Source organism: Choloepus didactylus, chromosome 10 (assembly GCF_015220235.1).
Source record: "Choloepus didactylus isolate mChoDid1 chromosome 10, mChoDid1.pri, whole genome shotgun sequence".
Classification (NCBI taxonomy): domain Eukaryota; kingdom Metazoa; phylum Chordata; class Mammalia; order Pilosa; family Megalonychidae; genus Choloepus; species Choloepus didactylus.
In genome coordinates, this window is record NC_051316.1 from 83,238,793 (window position 1) to 83,255,469 (window position 16,677).

General features: G+C 46.7%; 2 protein-coding genes across 3 annotated transcripts in view; one reads left to right on the top strand and one right to left on the bottom strand.

Annotated features, from left to right (window-relative positions):
* The window catches only part of UBAP1 (ubiquitin associated protein 1), a 94,754-nt gene extending 90,571 nt beyond the window's left edge, over window positions 1-4,183 (top strand). For both annotated transcript variants that reach the window (XM_037851304.1, XM_037851305.1), the window contains exons 5-7: window positions 1,517-1,699; window positions 2,395-2,496; window positions 3,112-4,183. In XM_037851304.1, the coding sequence (XP_037707232.1) occupies window positions 1,517-1,699; window positions 2,395-2,496; window positions 3,112-3,252 (426 nt within the window). In that variant the 3' untranslated portion in view covers window positions 3,253-4,183. The remainder of the gene's footprint in view (window positions 1-1,516; window positions 1,700-2,394; window positions 2,497-3,111) is intronic.
* The window catches only part of KIF24 (kinesin family member 24), a 94,210-nt gene that overhangs the window by 3,757 nt on the left and 73,776 nt on the right, over window positions 1-16,677 (bottom strand). The window contains exons 10-13 of the mRNA XM_037851303.1: window positions 13,662-13,771; window positions 8,049-10,289; window positions 6,749-6,842; window positions 6,096-6,255 (exon numbers count right to left, since the gene is read on the bottom strand). Coding sequence (XP_037707231.1) covers window positions 6,115-6,255; window positions 6,749-6,842; window positions 8,049-10,289; window positions 13,662-13,771 — 2,586 coding nt within the window. The 3' untranslated portion in view covers window positions 6,096-6,114. The remainder of the gene's footprint in view (window positions 1-6,095; window positions 6,256-6,748; window positions 6,843-8,048; window positions 10,290-13,661; window positions 13,772-16,677) is intronic.

Below are 16,677 nucleotides of genomic sequence, written 5' to 3' on the forward strand. Positions count from 1 at the left end.
GCATTTTTATTGTTTCCTTAGAATAGGTCTCTAGAAGTAAATAACTGGATCAGAGGATATGAATGTTTTTCAGGCTTTACATATGCCAGCTTTACCTAACGAGTACCAAGTAACATTTTCACCAGCAGGGTATGTGAGAGTACCTGCATGTATTTTTAAAATTAATATAATTTTACTGAGTTTTTTTAATGTATATATTTTAGAAGTGTATACATACATGCCGCCAGGCAGTCATGAGGCTTTATGAGAAAGGCGGACATTTGAAGAGCAGTAGGCCTGACTCCTTCTTTGGCAAGGCAAAACATGTAAGAGTAGGCATTGCATTTGGCTGTTGGTAATTTTGAGCCCAGGTAGAGCCCACTCCTGAAGAATTAGACACAGTCTTGGGACCTGTGGTATGGCTAGGCTGGCATGGACCAGTCCCCAGGCCCTGGCATGACTCCTGTGACCTAAAGACTGAGCCCTGTGGCTGGGCAGCTGGGAGTTGGTTGTAGGGGAGATGGTTAAGTGGGAACAGAATGGGCTCTCAGGCCTGTAGTCTTCCTGGCTATATATATAATTTTGAACTTACTTTTAGGAAAGAGGGCTCTTTCTTCCCCTAATGCTCCCCTCACCCCCCCACCCCACCCCCCCAATTAAAAAGGGAAATAAAGAAAATTCACTTTGTTGAAACTTTTTCCCTGGTTTTTGGTAGCTGGGCCAAGTTATAAAACAGTTTGTGACTTTGTTCCCATGGTGGATGAGTCCTTATTCCCTGGGAATAAGCAGCCTGGGAATAAGCTGCTTCATGCCTCAAGCCTGATTCATTACTAGAAGTGGTAGGAAGAATTAATCTTGGGACTCTGTACGCCATCAGATAGGGGATGGAAGGGCAGGGTGGCAGGAAGCAGGCTGCCTGTGGTCAGTGCAGTAGAGGCAGAGTCCTCGAGGGCCCAGCCTGGTGTGGGTAATATTCTTTCAGTTGTGGGTTCTGTGGGACAGCAGGTGACGCTCCGTGCATGATCTGGGGCACAGTTGGTGTGCCCTCACCACTCTGGGGCCCTAGGCTGGCAATGTGTGAGAACAGCATTTACAGCCTCTGCCCAGCTTAGTGATAAAACTTAGGATAGAGACTTTGGGACAGTCAGTTCCAGAGTGGGGGTGTTTGAAATGAATGATCCTGTGAGGACTGAGATACTATGGCCTATAATAGGATAAAGGATAATGAAACCCTGGAGTGACAACATAGCATTTGACTTGGGCATCATCCTACAGGCAGCCTCAGAACTTATTTCTCCAACTCAAGGCTAGGGATTTTGGCATGGAAAGGGCATGTGGTTTTTGTCTCATTCTGCACCTGCTCTTCAGGGTGTCTGGCCAGCAGCCTGGCTCTTCTTCCAAGCAGCCAGTTTGACCAAAGGACTGGTCATTGTCAGGAATGGCTGCTTGCCTCAGAAGCAGGCCACCTCAGTGCCATGTCTTCTGGGGCCCAGGGCTGCTTTCTTCTTGCCTTGACTTCTTTTTTCTCCACCACCAGGTCACCCCTCCTAATTTCTCAGTGTCGCAAGTGCCCAACACTCCAAGATGTCCCCAGGCCTATTCTGAACTGCAGATGCTGTCCCCCAGTGAGCGGCAGTGTGTGGAGACGGTGGTCAACATGGGCTACTCATACGAGTGTGTCCTGAGAGCCATGAAGAAGAAAGGAGAGAATATTGAACAGGTGAGCAGTTGGGGGCAGAGGGTTGGGTGGTGAGCCAAAAAGAGATATCCCAGTCCTCTGGAGCTGAGTAGTGTCCTGCCTCTATCCTAGAGCTCCTCAGACTTGCAGCACCAGCCTCCTTTCCTGTGTTTGTGGGGATTTGGGCAGGGGGCTTTTTGGGGAAACCAGAAATCTCAGCAGCATTACTGCTTTGGGGGCTGCTCTGAGAGCTAGGCTGAAGGAAAGCCTTTGGTGGATTGGAGCTGCTAGGAGTTACCTAACTACTCCCACCTCTGCCCCTCCAAAGAGGGCAAACTAGGCTAGAGGTATAGTCAAATGTCTTCTTTCAGAAACTTTTATCCCAGGGAATTCCAGATGGGGCACTGGCCTCCAAAACCTTGGAGACATTTTCTTACTTGGACTACTCTTAGAGGCCTGCCCAGACTGTGGAGTTGACATTTTAGGAGATGTGAGTCAGCCACAACAGGATCTCCTTTGGAAAATGGCTGCTCATGTTTAGAAGGGCACGTCTGTTTAGCAAATAGTCATTGAAGCCTTGCTGTGCTGGACACAGTTCAGGGCACAAAACCAAGTCCTGTCTGATCTAATAGCCTGGGTGGGGTGCAATGGATGACCTCACACTAGCTGGTTTCTGTAAGATTCTCTGGAAGCAGAGAGGAGTGGTAATAGTTGTTCAAATCTGTTTCTTTGCTTAGATTCTTGACTATCTCTTTGCACATGGACAGCTCTGTGAGAAGGGCTTTGACCCTCTTTTAGTGGAAGAGGCTCTGGAAATGCACCAGTGTTCAGAGGAAAAGGTAGGAACCTTTATGTTTCATGGAGACCCTTTGGAAAGGAGGGACAGAGTAATCTGTCCTGGGATTTCCCCATTTCCCTGTGTGTGACTGCAGGCAGAAGCAGTCCAAGGACAGAATCTTATTTGTCCAGACAGGCTTTAACCTGAATTTGGTACAGGTGACGCACTGGGTTGAGGAATATCTAGAATCCCAGTGAAAGAATATAACTTCCTGGAAGGAATAAATGACCTGGGCTAAAAGCCATGGTTTTTGGATGACTGGGGAGATTTCTAGTCATTTTTTCGAGCATGCTTCCTGGAGATCAGCTGTTTCTAGGTCCAATATCCTGCCCTGGTGGGAATGTGTATGTGGGTGGTGGGACATGGATGGGGTTCGGGAGGAATAAGGTGGGACTGAGCATGGCTCCTAAGGATGATGGGCTATAGCATCAACCTGTATGCCCCGGCTTCCTCCCCAGCCCAGCTCTGCTTTTTAGGGGGCCTCAGAGAGGCTCATGAGGTTCTTCTGAAGGATGCCAACACCCCCAAACGCTCCCCTATACACACACTCCCTCAGCTGTGCTGTGTGGCTGGCTGGACCCCTTTTCCTTAATCTGTATTCTCTTCTATCCCTTAGATGACGGAGTTTCTTCAGTTAATGAGCAAATTTAAGGAAATGGGCTTTGAACTGAAAGACATTAAGGAAGTTTTGGTATTACACAACAATGACCAGGACAATGCTTTGGAAGACCTCATGGCTCGGGCAGGAGCCAGCTGAGACCAGATCCTGCCTGGGCCCTGCCACGGAAACACCACCCCCAGGAGGCCCTGCAGAGCCCACCTGTGGGCAAGGAGAAGAGGCACGCTTCTGGATTTTCTTTTGGGGAAGGAAGGTCAGGTATAGAGACTGTGCTTGCCAGTCTCTATGAGCCCTGGGCCTGAGCTGGGGAGAAAGTGGGGAAGACTTGGGCATGTACTGCCCACTGCAGCCACTTGTGGCTGCTCTTTCCATATTAAATGTATTTGTATTCTGAAAAGTGTCCTTCCCCCTCAGCCCACCAGAGACTGCCTTGGTCATTCTGGGATCTGCAACTCCTCAGCCCAAACCTGGCCCAGCTGAAGTGGAGTCAGGGAGATGGGGTGGGAGAACCAGACTCAGTGCTGTTTTGGGGCTGGATTACTCTTCTCCCCATCCCCGACGGGTAGACTGAACTTGAATCCGTGTTCAGTGCAATTGAAAGGTTCTTCCAGGGTTTTGTTTATTTTTTCCCCCCTTTTAACGAAATCTCTTAGTGTTACACTGGTTCTGCAATGTCTCTGAGGTGCAAAGAATGTCCTTTTCCACGTAGGGTCCTGAGTTTGCCTCTTCTGCTGGGCAGTCACCATGCTTCCCTGCCCCAGCCTGTTTCTTTTGGCTTGGTTTGGACCACAGCCCTCTCCTACCCAGGGTTTTAGAGTCCCTGCTCTAGGAAACAGTTGTCAGTTTAAGAAATTGTTAGCCCCTTCCCAGCACATTGAATGGGGGAGAAAACAGACCACAGTTTAGTTGCCTAGCACTACTAATCACCTCTTTTCTCCTTGGAGAACAGCCTCTCCCTCCAGCCCACTGCTTTAGGATGACACAATGAGTAACACTTAGTCATAGAAATCAGTCTCTTTCGTTTGTTTTATATTATGTTGTATATCATTAAAGATCTAAATACAAAAGATATACAGCCTTGATGAATCTAAAGTAATTTGCTAACTATTTTGATTCTTCAGAGAGAACTACTAATAAAAATCTAAAAGGTTTATGTCCTGCTGTGATAATTCCTTGTTGCCAAGGGCTGTTTTACTGAGGGAGGTGGGGATGGAATATGGACCTAACGATTTTCTGTTGTTTCAGCACTTTCTTCCCTCTAGCCCTGTAGGACCCAGGAGCTCACCGCCCCCCCCCCCCCAAGTCTGCTCTGGTTTTTTGGTTTGCCAAGGTTGCCTGGCCCAAATGGGGGTCTTTTAAAATCTAATCTGGTTCATTCTCTGGGCCAAGGGGCATATATCCTCCCTGAAGACTGAGGTGGGACAGACTGGGCCTCCAGGGAACACACAGAAATGAGGAAGGAGTCCCTTTCCCTGTGAGTAGCCCCAGGCATGTGTGTATTCTGAGCAGTTTGGGACTGGATTCAAACTGCTTCACTAGTGTCGAGTTCTGTAGAACTTGGATTCATCTCTCAGGTTTCTTGCTAATATAGTTAATACTGTCCCTTGGTTGGTGGGGTGGGTCTCTAATTTTGTTGAGTGATCGTGGGAGGAGTGGCTGCAGAGCCTTAGACAAGTCCATCGCCTACTCTCGCCTTCATCCAGCATCACGCTAAAAGCACATCGCCCTCTGCTGGCTAGAAGCAGCCAAAAGGTAGTTAGGCCAGGCTGCTGCAGGCTGAAAGAGCGATTTAACCCCTTTCCTGGCCTTTTAAAACCTTAAAGATTATCCTTTCCTGAGGGAAATTAAAGTTTCACATCATAAGGGGCACCAGGGCTAAGGCTGTGATATATGAATCTCACCTTGATGCAGAGCAGTCTTGGAAAGTGATAGCCACCTGGAGGTTGCTTTGTATCCTTATCTTAGGCTACTTCCTGCTAAAAGACACACAGCAAGCCTGATAAGAAGGTGTGTGTATACACATTCTGTTTCAGAGGTGTGAGACTTGACTAGAACACCACTATCAAGATACTGAGCACAGGTCCTTCAGAGGGGGAGTTGATGCTGGATGAAGGCGAGACTAGGAGAGGGACTTGCATAAGATCCTACAGCTCTTCAACGATTCCACAAGGTGGAATGGGGAGTGCGGCGTTTCAGACAGGAGCCCGGAACTGCCACAGCAGCAATGAGGTCTGTTGGGGATCTTACCCAGGTCCACTGCCCCAGCAAAAGTCAGAGATGGGAAAGAATAATGCCGTGGCATAGGTACCCTCTTCTGTCTCAAGACTGAGCTATGGGAAGGGAGGAAATTAAGCATAAAGACTGCCCCATATCCTGCTGCTAAAAACACATCAAATCAAGGCTTATTCGTTATACTACATTTTCAAAAGCAAACCTAGAGCCTCAGATTCAATCAAGGGCTGAATGGGGAGAGCTCAGCCCCTGCCTCCCAGCACCATGTTAATGGTGTTTTAGTTTTTGACCAAATCTTATAGAAAGAAAAGCACAGAGTTCAGCTGATAGAGCCCCTGGCTCAGCATATTGCCTTGTGACCTCTGATCTCCAGGTTGTTACCACCCCTCTGATCCCCAAATTTAGAAACAACTTCAGGGCTACTAGACTCAAATCTTGTTCCCACAGAAAAGGGGCCCATAAGTAAAGGCACAAATTCTCTTTCAACCCAAAGAAAATAGAACATCATGAAGTTCTTCAGCTTGGTCCTCCTTTTCACTTGCTCCTGAATTGAGAGACAGAGGCCTGGCCCTAACGGAGGAGCTGGAGGCCTGTCAAGGTCATGTGCAGTTGGGGTGAAGCCAGCACGTGCTGGACCAGGGTGTAGATTCTACAGGTGTATACCCTGTACATACACACAGAGAGGACCTGGTGGAGCCCCCCCCCCCCAGCCCCTGAAAGCCCAGCACAGGCCCCTGTGCTGCCCCCACCTCCTGTACAGACTGGGCTCTAGGACACGACTGTCCTCTCAGGGGCCACAGCTGGCCTGTGGCAGGCCAGGTACAGCTGCAGCTGGCTCCTCAGACTCTGGATGCACTTCGATTTCAGAGCCAGGATTTCATCTAACTGGGTCACAAAATCTTCAAAATCCTGAGGAAGGAAGGAGACAAATGGAGCTTTTGCCCACACGAGATCTTTTTAAGAAATTTCATAGCCCAGCTCCTCCTCCAGTTGGAAACTTGTAACATATTTGCTATGGGATAGGGTGGAGCCTGCTTCTCTGGGTTTGAGACTAGTTGAGGGGTGTTTTACATGTGGCAGACAGCAGGCTGGCTGGCCACTGTTAATGTCATGGGGAGGAGCCCCAACAAGCCACTAGGATGGCAGAATGGCTAAGGATAGAGGCTGGAAACATTTTTGCCTGGAAGTCAGTGGGCGTGTAGCACCATCTACCACCTTTCTGGACCTGGCCCATTTGGTCTGTTATGCCCAAGTTATCTCAGAGGAAGCACAAGGCCTCAACAATGGTGGTGTGTAACAGCAGAGCCCTTATGCTACACATAACTACAGCGAACAAGGATCACTGTCAAACTAACTATAGGGTAATTCCCAATGGCCCAACTGTCCAGCCAAGGTCACTTACATTAGAAGCCAGCTGGCTCATCAGGGTCTCCTCCTTGAAGCCCAGTTCGGCCATTTCATCCAGCTGTTCCTGGTGTGCTCGAATGACCACCTGCCTGGAACACCAGAGGAGATGCTGTGAATCTCTTGGCCCCTCATTCTTTCCTGGGCAGCTTTCTGGACCTGAACTTATCTCTAGGCCAGGAGCTGCTTCTGCCCAAAGTGGTCAAGGCTTTGGCCAAGGCCAGCTCACTGCCTACCTCCTTCGCCTTCAGTTCTCGAGACTTGGCAAGGACTGGAGAGTACTAAGGGGATACAGGTGAAGAGACAGCTGGGGGTGACAGGAGCTGCCCATTTCCCACAGTCTCTGCATAAAAGGCCTTTAAAGCTGTGACCCCTGACCCTGGCATATATGGCACTCAGTGGGGCCTGTGGTCTAGCCTGCCGTCATTTCTTATTGTGGAGCGTCTGGGGACCAAAGCAGGGAGTGTGAGCTAGAAGCTGGAGAAGCTGGCTTTGTCATACTCTATTGATGGCAGAGACCATGGGGACAGCAAGACTGTCCACGTGGGAGAGGCAGGCTCACCTGTGCATCTCTGCATGCTCCTCACTTTGCCCACACCGCTGATCTGACCCCTGCGAGCACCAGGCAGATAGCTGGCTTGACTATTAGGAGCCCCAGCCAAGGCCTGTTGCCTGACAGAGGAAACATCCTGTTCCTACAGGCCCATTCTGCCCAGCCCTCCCACCTGCTAGCCCACTTGGCCTCCTTTTTCTACATCCTCTATGTCTGCTTTCCCATTTCTTCTTTCTGCTGCACCATCCTCAGCATCCCTTCCTTGGAGAAAGCAGTTCAAATTGCCAACCTCCCTGCTTTTTTTTTCCTTCCCCATCTTGGAAGGTACCCAGCCTGTGTTGGCCCTGGGGGGTTGCAAGGCTGCGGCCACTGTGTCCCTGGACAGCACTTCCAGCAGCACAGACCCCTCAGAATGAAGAATAAGATTCTAATCTCACCATAGATCACAGGCCTGGTTAAGGGGTCATGGGGCTGATCTTCCCTTCTCTTGCTCACATCTCAGCTTGCCCACACTGAGGTTCCACCCACCCTGGTGAGCCTGCTCTAATACATTTTACTCCAGCAGCTCATGTCAAATGCCTCTAGGCAGACTCCTTTGAGAAGCTAGGCAAAGCTTCTCTCCAGTCATAGTACAGCTCTGACACTGAGCCAGTCACAGCCATTTCCAGAACAGACAAAACACTGTGCTGGGGTGGGGGTAAGGCTGTCCCAGGGGCTCAAGTCTTTGGGAGGAAGTCCAACTTACTGTGCTTGCCCCAGGGTGGGCTCATAGAAGGTCCTTGCAGTCTTGGGAGAGCAGCTGGGGACCAGGGAAGAGCCTGGCCTTGCCAAGCACCTTGGGATTGGCCTGTGTTTGAGCCACGTGATGTCCTTGTCATAGCAGGACAACTTGATGGGGTCTGTGGACAAACCTAGCTCTCGCCAATCAAGTCCTGCTAGATGTTTTCTCTCCTGGGCCCAGGGCTGGTTGGCCACATCATTCCTTTCTGTTCTTGGGGTGAGTTTAGACCCAGAGTGGGATGACCCAATATGTGTGGTGGGGAAGGGCTTTCCTGGCAAACTCCAGGATCTGGCCAGCTCTGTCTCCTCAGCGTCAGCATCATACTGCTTACTACCCACGTGGTCCTGGGAGGAGAGTGCAGTCTCTCTGCCATGGCAGGCCTCTCCCAGGTCAGCCTCTTTGGTAGACAGCTTGTCAGGTGGGTGCTGAGGGATGGGTGATGGGGATAGAGCTGGAAGATCACCACCAGGCTTATTGTCAGGGGGGGATGAGGCGAGCCACAGGTGCCTAGTTTCCAAAGTCTTTGGCAGGACTCCCTCTTGATCACCAGATGATACTGTGTGGCCCACAGATGGTCCCCCTGTGCCCTCTGTCACGAGACTGTGAGCAGCCCCATCCAGAGCCAGTTGCCCCAAGGAAGGAGAGCCCTCATCGTCTGGGCTCTCCAGCAGGGACACAGTGAGGGGAGCCATGAGTCCAGAAGCATATTCAGAACATGTGCCTAATTCTCCTCCAGAGTCTTCTCCTTGGAAAGGGTTACTGTTTTTCACTGTTCCCGTCGTTAGAGTTGGGCTATCTTTGTTGACTTCTCTCAGAGGTGCAATGACTGTGTCTCTTTGGTCTGGGGATCGAGGAACTGCAATGTGGGACAGTGAGAGAATGAAACTGCTTTCCTCTGGTGATGGCAAGCTGCCCTCAGCCTGCGCAGGAACCTCACTTCTGAAGGTATCCTGTCTGAGATTAAAGGCTGGACCTCCACCCCTTTCTGGGCTATATACAAAATCTACCTGTGAGCAGTAAGGCTTGTTGGCCAGGTTGTCCCTGCGAAAAAGCACTGAGTCCTCCTCCTCTCCACTCCAGTCCAAGAGCACCTTACTTGGGCTATGGCTGGGATAGAGAGCTGCTGTTCTGTGGCTTGTGGGGTCCCTGGAGTACATCCAGCTTTCAGTTAGACCCTTCTCGTCGCCATCTCTCCTGGGACTAAAAAGCAGACTCTGCCGCCTGTCAGATGCCTGCTCCTCAGGACCTGGCTCCCTCTGATGGAGGAAGAATGAGCCTTCACTATTCTCCAGGGTGTTTCTCTGCTTTGTGCTACTCTGACTGGAGACGTGGGAAAAAGAATCCTCACTGAAATCGCTGTCATCAAGGTCTTCAGCTTGGGTTCCATCCTGGCTCTTGGAATAGGAGTGCAACAGGGGAGGGGTCTCATTCTGGAGCTGACCCTCTTGAGGCCCGAACTGACATAAAAACCTTTCCGGTGGTTGGTACCTTAACTTTTGTTGGAGGAGAGGTGGCTGCTGGAACTGCTGGTGATAAAAGCGCAAGTGTTCCTCTCTCTCTTTCTGATGTGGAGGGATGTTTGTCCAAGCTTCTGAGGCAGGCCTGGCAAGCATGCCCCCCTTGTCGTCCTGACTGGATTCTGCTGAGTGGTGGCTGTCGCCAGAGGAGAGCTCAGAGCGTGCCACAGGCTGCTTCTGCACTGGCTGCACAGTCTGCACTTTCTTGCCCTTGGTGGGCAGTTTACCAGGCACCAGGCTTTCTCCTAGGCCAGGGGCCCTGCTTCCCCACCCAAGGGCAGTTTTGTGGCTGATTTGATTTTTCTCAGAGCATGATGGCACTGATTCTTCAGCCTTCTTTTTGGCCAAATGTCCAGCCCTCATGGTTCGTTTAACAGGGCTAGTCTGAATGACCCAGCTTTGGGGAGGACTTCCTCTGGAGCCACTCCTTTTACCAGGGACTTTAGGTACAGAAGCAAAAGGGATGTTGGGTGAGTGGCCAGCCAGAGGATGGGCCTTCCCTCTCGCAGAGCCAGATGCCATGGTGAGCGACTGCTGAAGCCCCAGCTTCACTTTCTTGGGAGAACACTTGTCCCCTAGCAGGGCCATGGGAGGGCTCTGAATTCGTTTTGGAGAGGAGTTTCCAGACATCTGATTTCGACTGGTGGCTAAAGTGCAACATTTAATACCTTTCTTTAGTTCTTTCACCCTGTAAATGATTGTTTTATGTTAAATGTGTATTCTTTCATGTTCTGTAGTTCATTTTCTTCTATAGCTTTCAGGGACAACAAAAAACAAAGAAAAGCATTACATGCATTGGGAGTTATTTTTTTTTATCTGGGAGAGAATAAGAGGAGATTCTATTTCAGTGTGAAGATACCTCCTATCTGAACAAGAAAAGACTGGTATCTTCTCTGAAGGTATAAGTAAGGAACCAACATTCCAGAAACAGAGGAGTTGGGAAATCACCACAGCCTCATGCCTGGGATAGGCCAGGGAAGCCAGTCTCAGGACTGCACTACATTCCTGCAGGGCCCAGGCTGTGTTTCCTGGAGATGGACTAACCCAGGAGTGTTTACCACTCGCATGTTATGCCACAATCAGAGCCCTTTTCTCTGCAAACCACCCCTTTCTTCAGGGTTCTCCAAAAAAATGAGTTCCCTGAACCTGCTAGGCACTTCAGGGAGCATCCCTCACCCCCACCCACTCACAAATAAGTGGGTGCTAATTCCATTAAGGGTAAAATGATTTGTCTATTCCAAGGTTTCTCAGCCTCAACACTGCTGACATCTTGGGCCAGATAATTCTTTGTTATGGGGGCTGACCTGTACATTTGTAGACTGTTTAGCAGCATTCTTGGCCTCTACCCACTAGATGCCAGTAGCACTTCTCCAGTCACAACAATCAAAAATGTCTCCAGACACTGCCAGATTACCCTCGGTTGAGAACTACTGCTCTATTCCACAAGGAAATTTTAGGGAGCATGGAAAAACCCAGAATTAGGTTAGAATTCAGTTGCTGGATGAGAATCTCTTACTCTATAATACTTCAAAACATTGTAAGGATTTAGAATTACAAGAAGGCATCAAGCAAAAATATGACTGTCTGGTGGTATGTATATAATTTCTGCATTAAAATCCATTAAGAGGGAGCAGTACTTCCTAGGAACTCCTGGAAAATGTCTTTTCTATTGTTTTGGGTTTCAGTCCTTTCTGCAGATAGCCAAATGACCCTTCTGGCCATTTCTGAAAACCAGATTTGATTTAAATCTTCCTTTTAGGTCTGAAAGGCAAGACTGGCAGATAACACAGCTGAGCAAAGAGATGGGGGATGAACAGAGACACCTGGACATGTCTGTGGGCTTTCTTCAGATGTTGCAGTAAGGCATACATAAGAGGAATGAGCTGCGAGGTACTACGGAAAGTCCAGATGGCTCTAAGTTACTTCCCCTTACAAAAGTCTTAGCTTTTTAATTTTCATTGAGAGAAACATCAGATTTTCCACCTAGGAGTCATAGTAAATAATTCTAGAAACCTGAGTGCCAGAAGGAATGTTACAGGTAATTTGGCCATTGATGCTAAAGGCTTTCAGTGTGCTCTACCCATTACCAAAATCACTCCTGTTAATAAATGCACCGAGCTCTCTTCTGACACTTTTAGGTTTCCAACTGGCACTTTATTTTTGAGCTATTTAGCAACATTCTTCTAGTACATAGGGAGTTGAGACTTTTAAATCAGAGGGGGGAAAATCTGAAAATTACCAAATAAAATTGAACTCATTCTTGTGTGTGCATAGATTTTTACCTAAAATTAATTTCACTAGGCTTCATTTAACCACATAAAACAAATGGCTTTCACATTTATTTTCAATAATTTATCAGACTACTTCAACTGGGAGAGATTATTTCTATTCCCTTTTTTTAAAAAACCAAAACTACTTCAAATAATTTCTTAATTCTCTATAAGAACAGGTCATTTCCCTCTTCCTTGACTGAGGCATGGAGAGATGTCTTATTCTCTAGTCCTAATTATGAACTTCAAGCAAATGATATGATGCCTAGGATTTAGGGAGTGGGTGGGGCTATGAAACAAGACTGGCCTAGGGTTAATAATTGCTGAAGCTGGGTGATAGATACATGGTGGTAAACAACTTCAAGTCACAGTGCTCTTATGGATCATCTCAAGGCTTCTATCTGATCTGTTTGTTGAGTAGCCAACAAACAGATGTTTGGCAGTGTCTGGAGACACTTTCTTCTAGCAGTGCTAGTGTGCTGGCATTAGGAAACTAATTGCAATAAAGGAAACCTCTTTGAGGAAACTTATTTTGGGGGCCTATTAATTTTATTATTATTAAAGTAACATTTATTTAATGCTCACTACGGGCCACGCATGGTGCTAAGCCCTTCACACACATTACCTCATTGACTCCACTTAACTGCTATGTGAGGTATGTGCTATTATTATCCTCTTACAGATGAGGAATCTGAGGTCCAGAGAAGCTGAAAACTTCCCTGAGGCCACTCAACTATTAGTGGCCGAGTCAGGATATGGATTCAGATAGTCTGACTCCAGAGCACATTTTTGTGACCACTCTGTGAACTACTACTTCTACAAAATGAGATACGATGCTCAGTGTGCCTCACTCAAGACCTGGCACTCAAAAAGTGTTCATTCTTTCATTCACAAATACTTATAGAGCATCTAGTAGGTAACAAGTACTGTCTTGGCACCAGGGTCATGGTGGAGAAAAAGATATATGAGGTCTCTTGGAACTTAAATGAAGTTCACCTTAAACTTGTCTTTCCTCACCTTGAGCTCACCTTTCCTCCCAATGAGTTTCATAAAATGCCATGGACACTAAAAATGCCTCAATGGTAATAAAAAGAGTTTTCCCTCAAATAGTTCTTGTTAGTTTTGGGGACAGTTTCTGAGAGATCAAAGAGAATATGAAACAGGACCAGGCAGCAAAGCAACCACAGGAAAAAATAATAATGAGGGCATCTTCTCCCACCAAAAGAGACACATGTGACCACAAGGTAAGCAATGGAAGGGACCCTGGCAAATACCAAAGTCATCCCAGGAAAAGCCCTGACCAGGCAGGTAGAGGTGCCAACTCTGTCATCAATTCCCATTGAGCCCTTGGAAAATTCCTGCCCTGCTCTGAGCCTCAGTATACCCTTCTATAACACATCCCTTCTGAATCTACATAGGTCTACATGATTCTGCCCTGACCAGTAGCATATATTTTCATCTTTACAATTAGGACTGAGGCCAGCAGGAAGAAAACCTGAGAAATATTTCATCTCCCACTAGATATTTAAACGCCATGGATGTGGGGCAGCTGACTCCTGAACAAGGGAATGTGTTGTCTTTCTCTTGTCACACTTACAAAATGGCAGGGGCCCACCTGTTCATATTCTTCAAATGACCAAGTGCACATTCTCCCAATAGTAGGATCACTGCCCCAAGAACAGACTGGTGGAGTTCAAGCTCACAGCCTATGTGTGAATGAGACATGCATGCACACACACACACATGCTCACACACACATGCACACAACCTGCCATTAGGAGCCAACTCACCGATCAGCATAGCGCAAGGTATTCAGAGTGTGTTCAGTGGCCATGTGGCTTGGTGAGACGTTGGCAATCATGCAAGTTTTGGCATTGCCAATGAAAGAGTCCTTCAAGACCTGTCCAGATCAGAAGGCAGTGACATCAATGAAAGAAGTCAACTAACAAAAGGCTTATTGACTATATACTGTGTGCAGGACATGGGACTACAGTCCCCTCTGTCCACAAAAAGGCAATTCAAGAAGGGAGAAAAATGCAAATGACCAAAAACACAGAAAAATGCACTAATCAAAGAGATGGAAACAAACCATTTAAAAAAACTAACATTTTCCATCCATAAGATTAAAAATGACGGATGACAGCCTGCCCTGGAGAGGGTCTAAGGAAATGGCACTCTCCTATGCTGCCCATGTACCATGATGGTACAGGCTTTCTGGAGGGCAGAGTTTGGCAATTTGAATGAAATGTTAAAACATGCATACTATTGGTCTGGCAACTACACTTCCAAAACTTTTTGATAAAAACAAAACAAAACAAAACTAAAAACAGGATATTCATCACAACATGATTTAAAATAATCTGTTCCAGTTTGCTAATGCTCCCGTTTTGCAAAACACCAGAAATGGATTGGCTTTTATAAGGGGGTTTATTTGGTTACAAAATTACAGTATTAAGGCCATAAAGTGTCTGACGTAAGTCATCAACAATAGGGTACCTTCACTGGAGAAAGGCCATTGGCATCCAGAAAACCTCTGTTAGCTGGGAAGACACAGGCTGGTGTCTGCTTGCTCCCAGGTGGCGTTTCAAAATGGCATTCTCCAAAATGTTGCTCTTGGGGCGTTTGTCCTCTCTTAGCTTCTCTGGAGCAAAAATCTGCTTCCAATGTCCGTCTCCAAAATGTCTGTCTCAGCTGCAGCTCTGAGATCCTTCGGTTTGTGAGCCCCTTTATAGGACTCCAGTGAACTAATCAAGGCCCACGCTGAATGGGTGGGGCCACACCGCCATAGAAACATTCAATCAGAGATCACACCCTAAACAAAGTTGGGTGGGTCACATCTCCATGGAAACAACCTAATCCCAATATCCCATGAAACTGGATTAAAAGATCATGGGTTTTTCCTGGGGGACAGAATATATACAAACTGGAACACAATCTAAGAGTATATAAATAGGGAATAAACTAAATAATTATAATTGAATACAAAGCCACCAATAAAAATGATCATATATATTTGTATTTAGGTACAAGGAAAGATACCTGAAATTCATCTTTGAGTGAAAAAGGTATATGACTCCATAAACCTATAACTGGATCTATACGTAGATAGCAGTGGTTGTCCATGAGAGGTGGGATTTTAAGGTACTTTTTAACCTTCTTCTTTGAACTTGTACGTACTATTCGTATTTTAAAAAAATTAACAGGAACACACTTTCTGGGGACAGGGAACTTGTTTTAAAAAATAACAGAGCTGGGGCTTGCCCTGATGAAGCTCATCACTGCAAAGGAGAGGCTAAACCTGCATATAATTGTGCCTGAGAGTCTCCCCCTGAGTACCTCTTTGTTGCTCAGATGTGGCCTCTCTCTCTAGCTAAGCCAACTCAGCGGGTGAACTCACTGCCCTCCCCGCTAGGTGGGATTTGACACCCAGGGGTATAAATCTCCCTGGCAATGTGGGATATGACTCTCGGGGATGAATCTGGACCTGATATCGTGGGATCAAGAATATCTTCTTGACCAAAAGGGGGATGTAAAATGAAACAAAATAAAGTTTCAGTGGCTGAGAGATTCCAAATGGAGTTGAGAGGTCACTCTGGTGGACATTCTTACGCACTATATAGATAACCCTTTTTAGATTTTAATGTATTGCAATAGCTAGAAGGAAATACCTGAAACTATCAAACTGCAACCCAGTAGCCTTGACTCTTGAAGACAGTTGTATAGCAATGTAGCTTACAAGGGGTGACGGTGTGATTATGAAAACCTTGTGGATCACACTCCTTTATCCAGTGTATGGATGGATGAGTAAAAAAAAAATGGGGACAAAAACTAAATGAAAAAATAGGGTGGGATGGGGGGTGATGAGTTGGGTGATCTTTTTTACTTTTAGTTTTTATTCTTATTTTTATTCTTTCTGGTGTAAGGACAATGTTCAAAAATAGACTGGGGTGAAGAATGCACAACTATATGATGGTACTGTGAACAGTTGATTGTACACCACGGATGATTGTATGGTATGTGAATATATCTCATTAAAACTGAATTAAAAAAATAATAGAATCACTGCCCTCCCCCCTACGTGGGATCAGACACCCAGGGAAGTGAATCTCCCTGGCAACGTGGAATATGACTCCCGGGGAGGAATGTAGACCCGGCATCGTGGGATGGAGAACATCTTCTTGACCAAAAGGGGGATGTGAAAGGAAATGAAATAAGCTTCAGTGGCAGAGAGATTCCAAAACGAGCCAAGAGATCACTCTGGTGGGCACTCTTACGCACACTTTAGACAACCTTTTTTAGGTTCTAAAGAATTGGGGTAGCTGGTGGTGGATACCTGAAACTATTAAACTACAACCCAGAACCCATGAATCTCGAAGACAGTTGTATAAAAATGTAGCTTATGAGGGGTGACAGTGGGATTGGGAATGCCATAAGGACCAAACTCCACTTTGTCTAGTTTATGGATGGATGTGTAGAAAAGTAGGGGAAGGAAACAAACAGACAAAGGTACCCAGTGTTCTTTTTTACTTCAATTGCTCTTTTTCACTCTAATTATTATTCTTGTTATTTTTGTGTGTGTGCTAATGAAGGTGTCAGGGATTGATTTAGGTGATGAATGTACAACTATGTAATGGTACTGTAAACAATCGAAAGTACAATTTGTTTTGTATGACTGCGTGGTATGTGAATATATCTCAATAAAATGATGATTAAAAAAAAAAAAAAAAATAGAGCCAACATCAAAATTAGGAGCAATGACCTATGAGGGGGGTCCCTATGTCCCTAGCAGAAATCATGTTTGAGAAG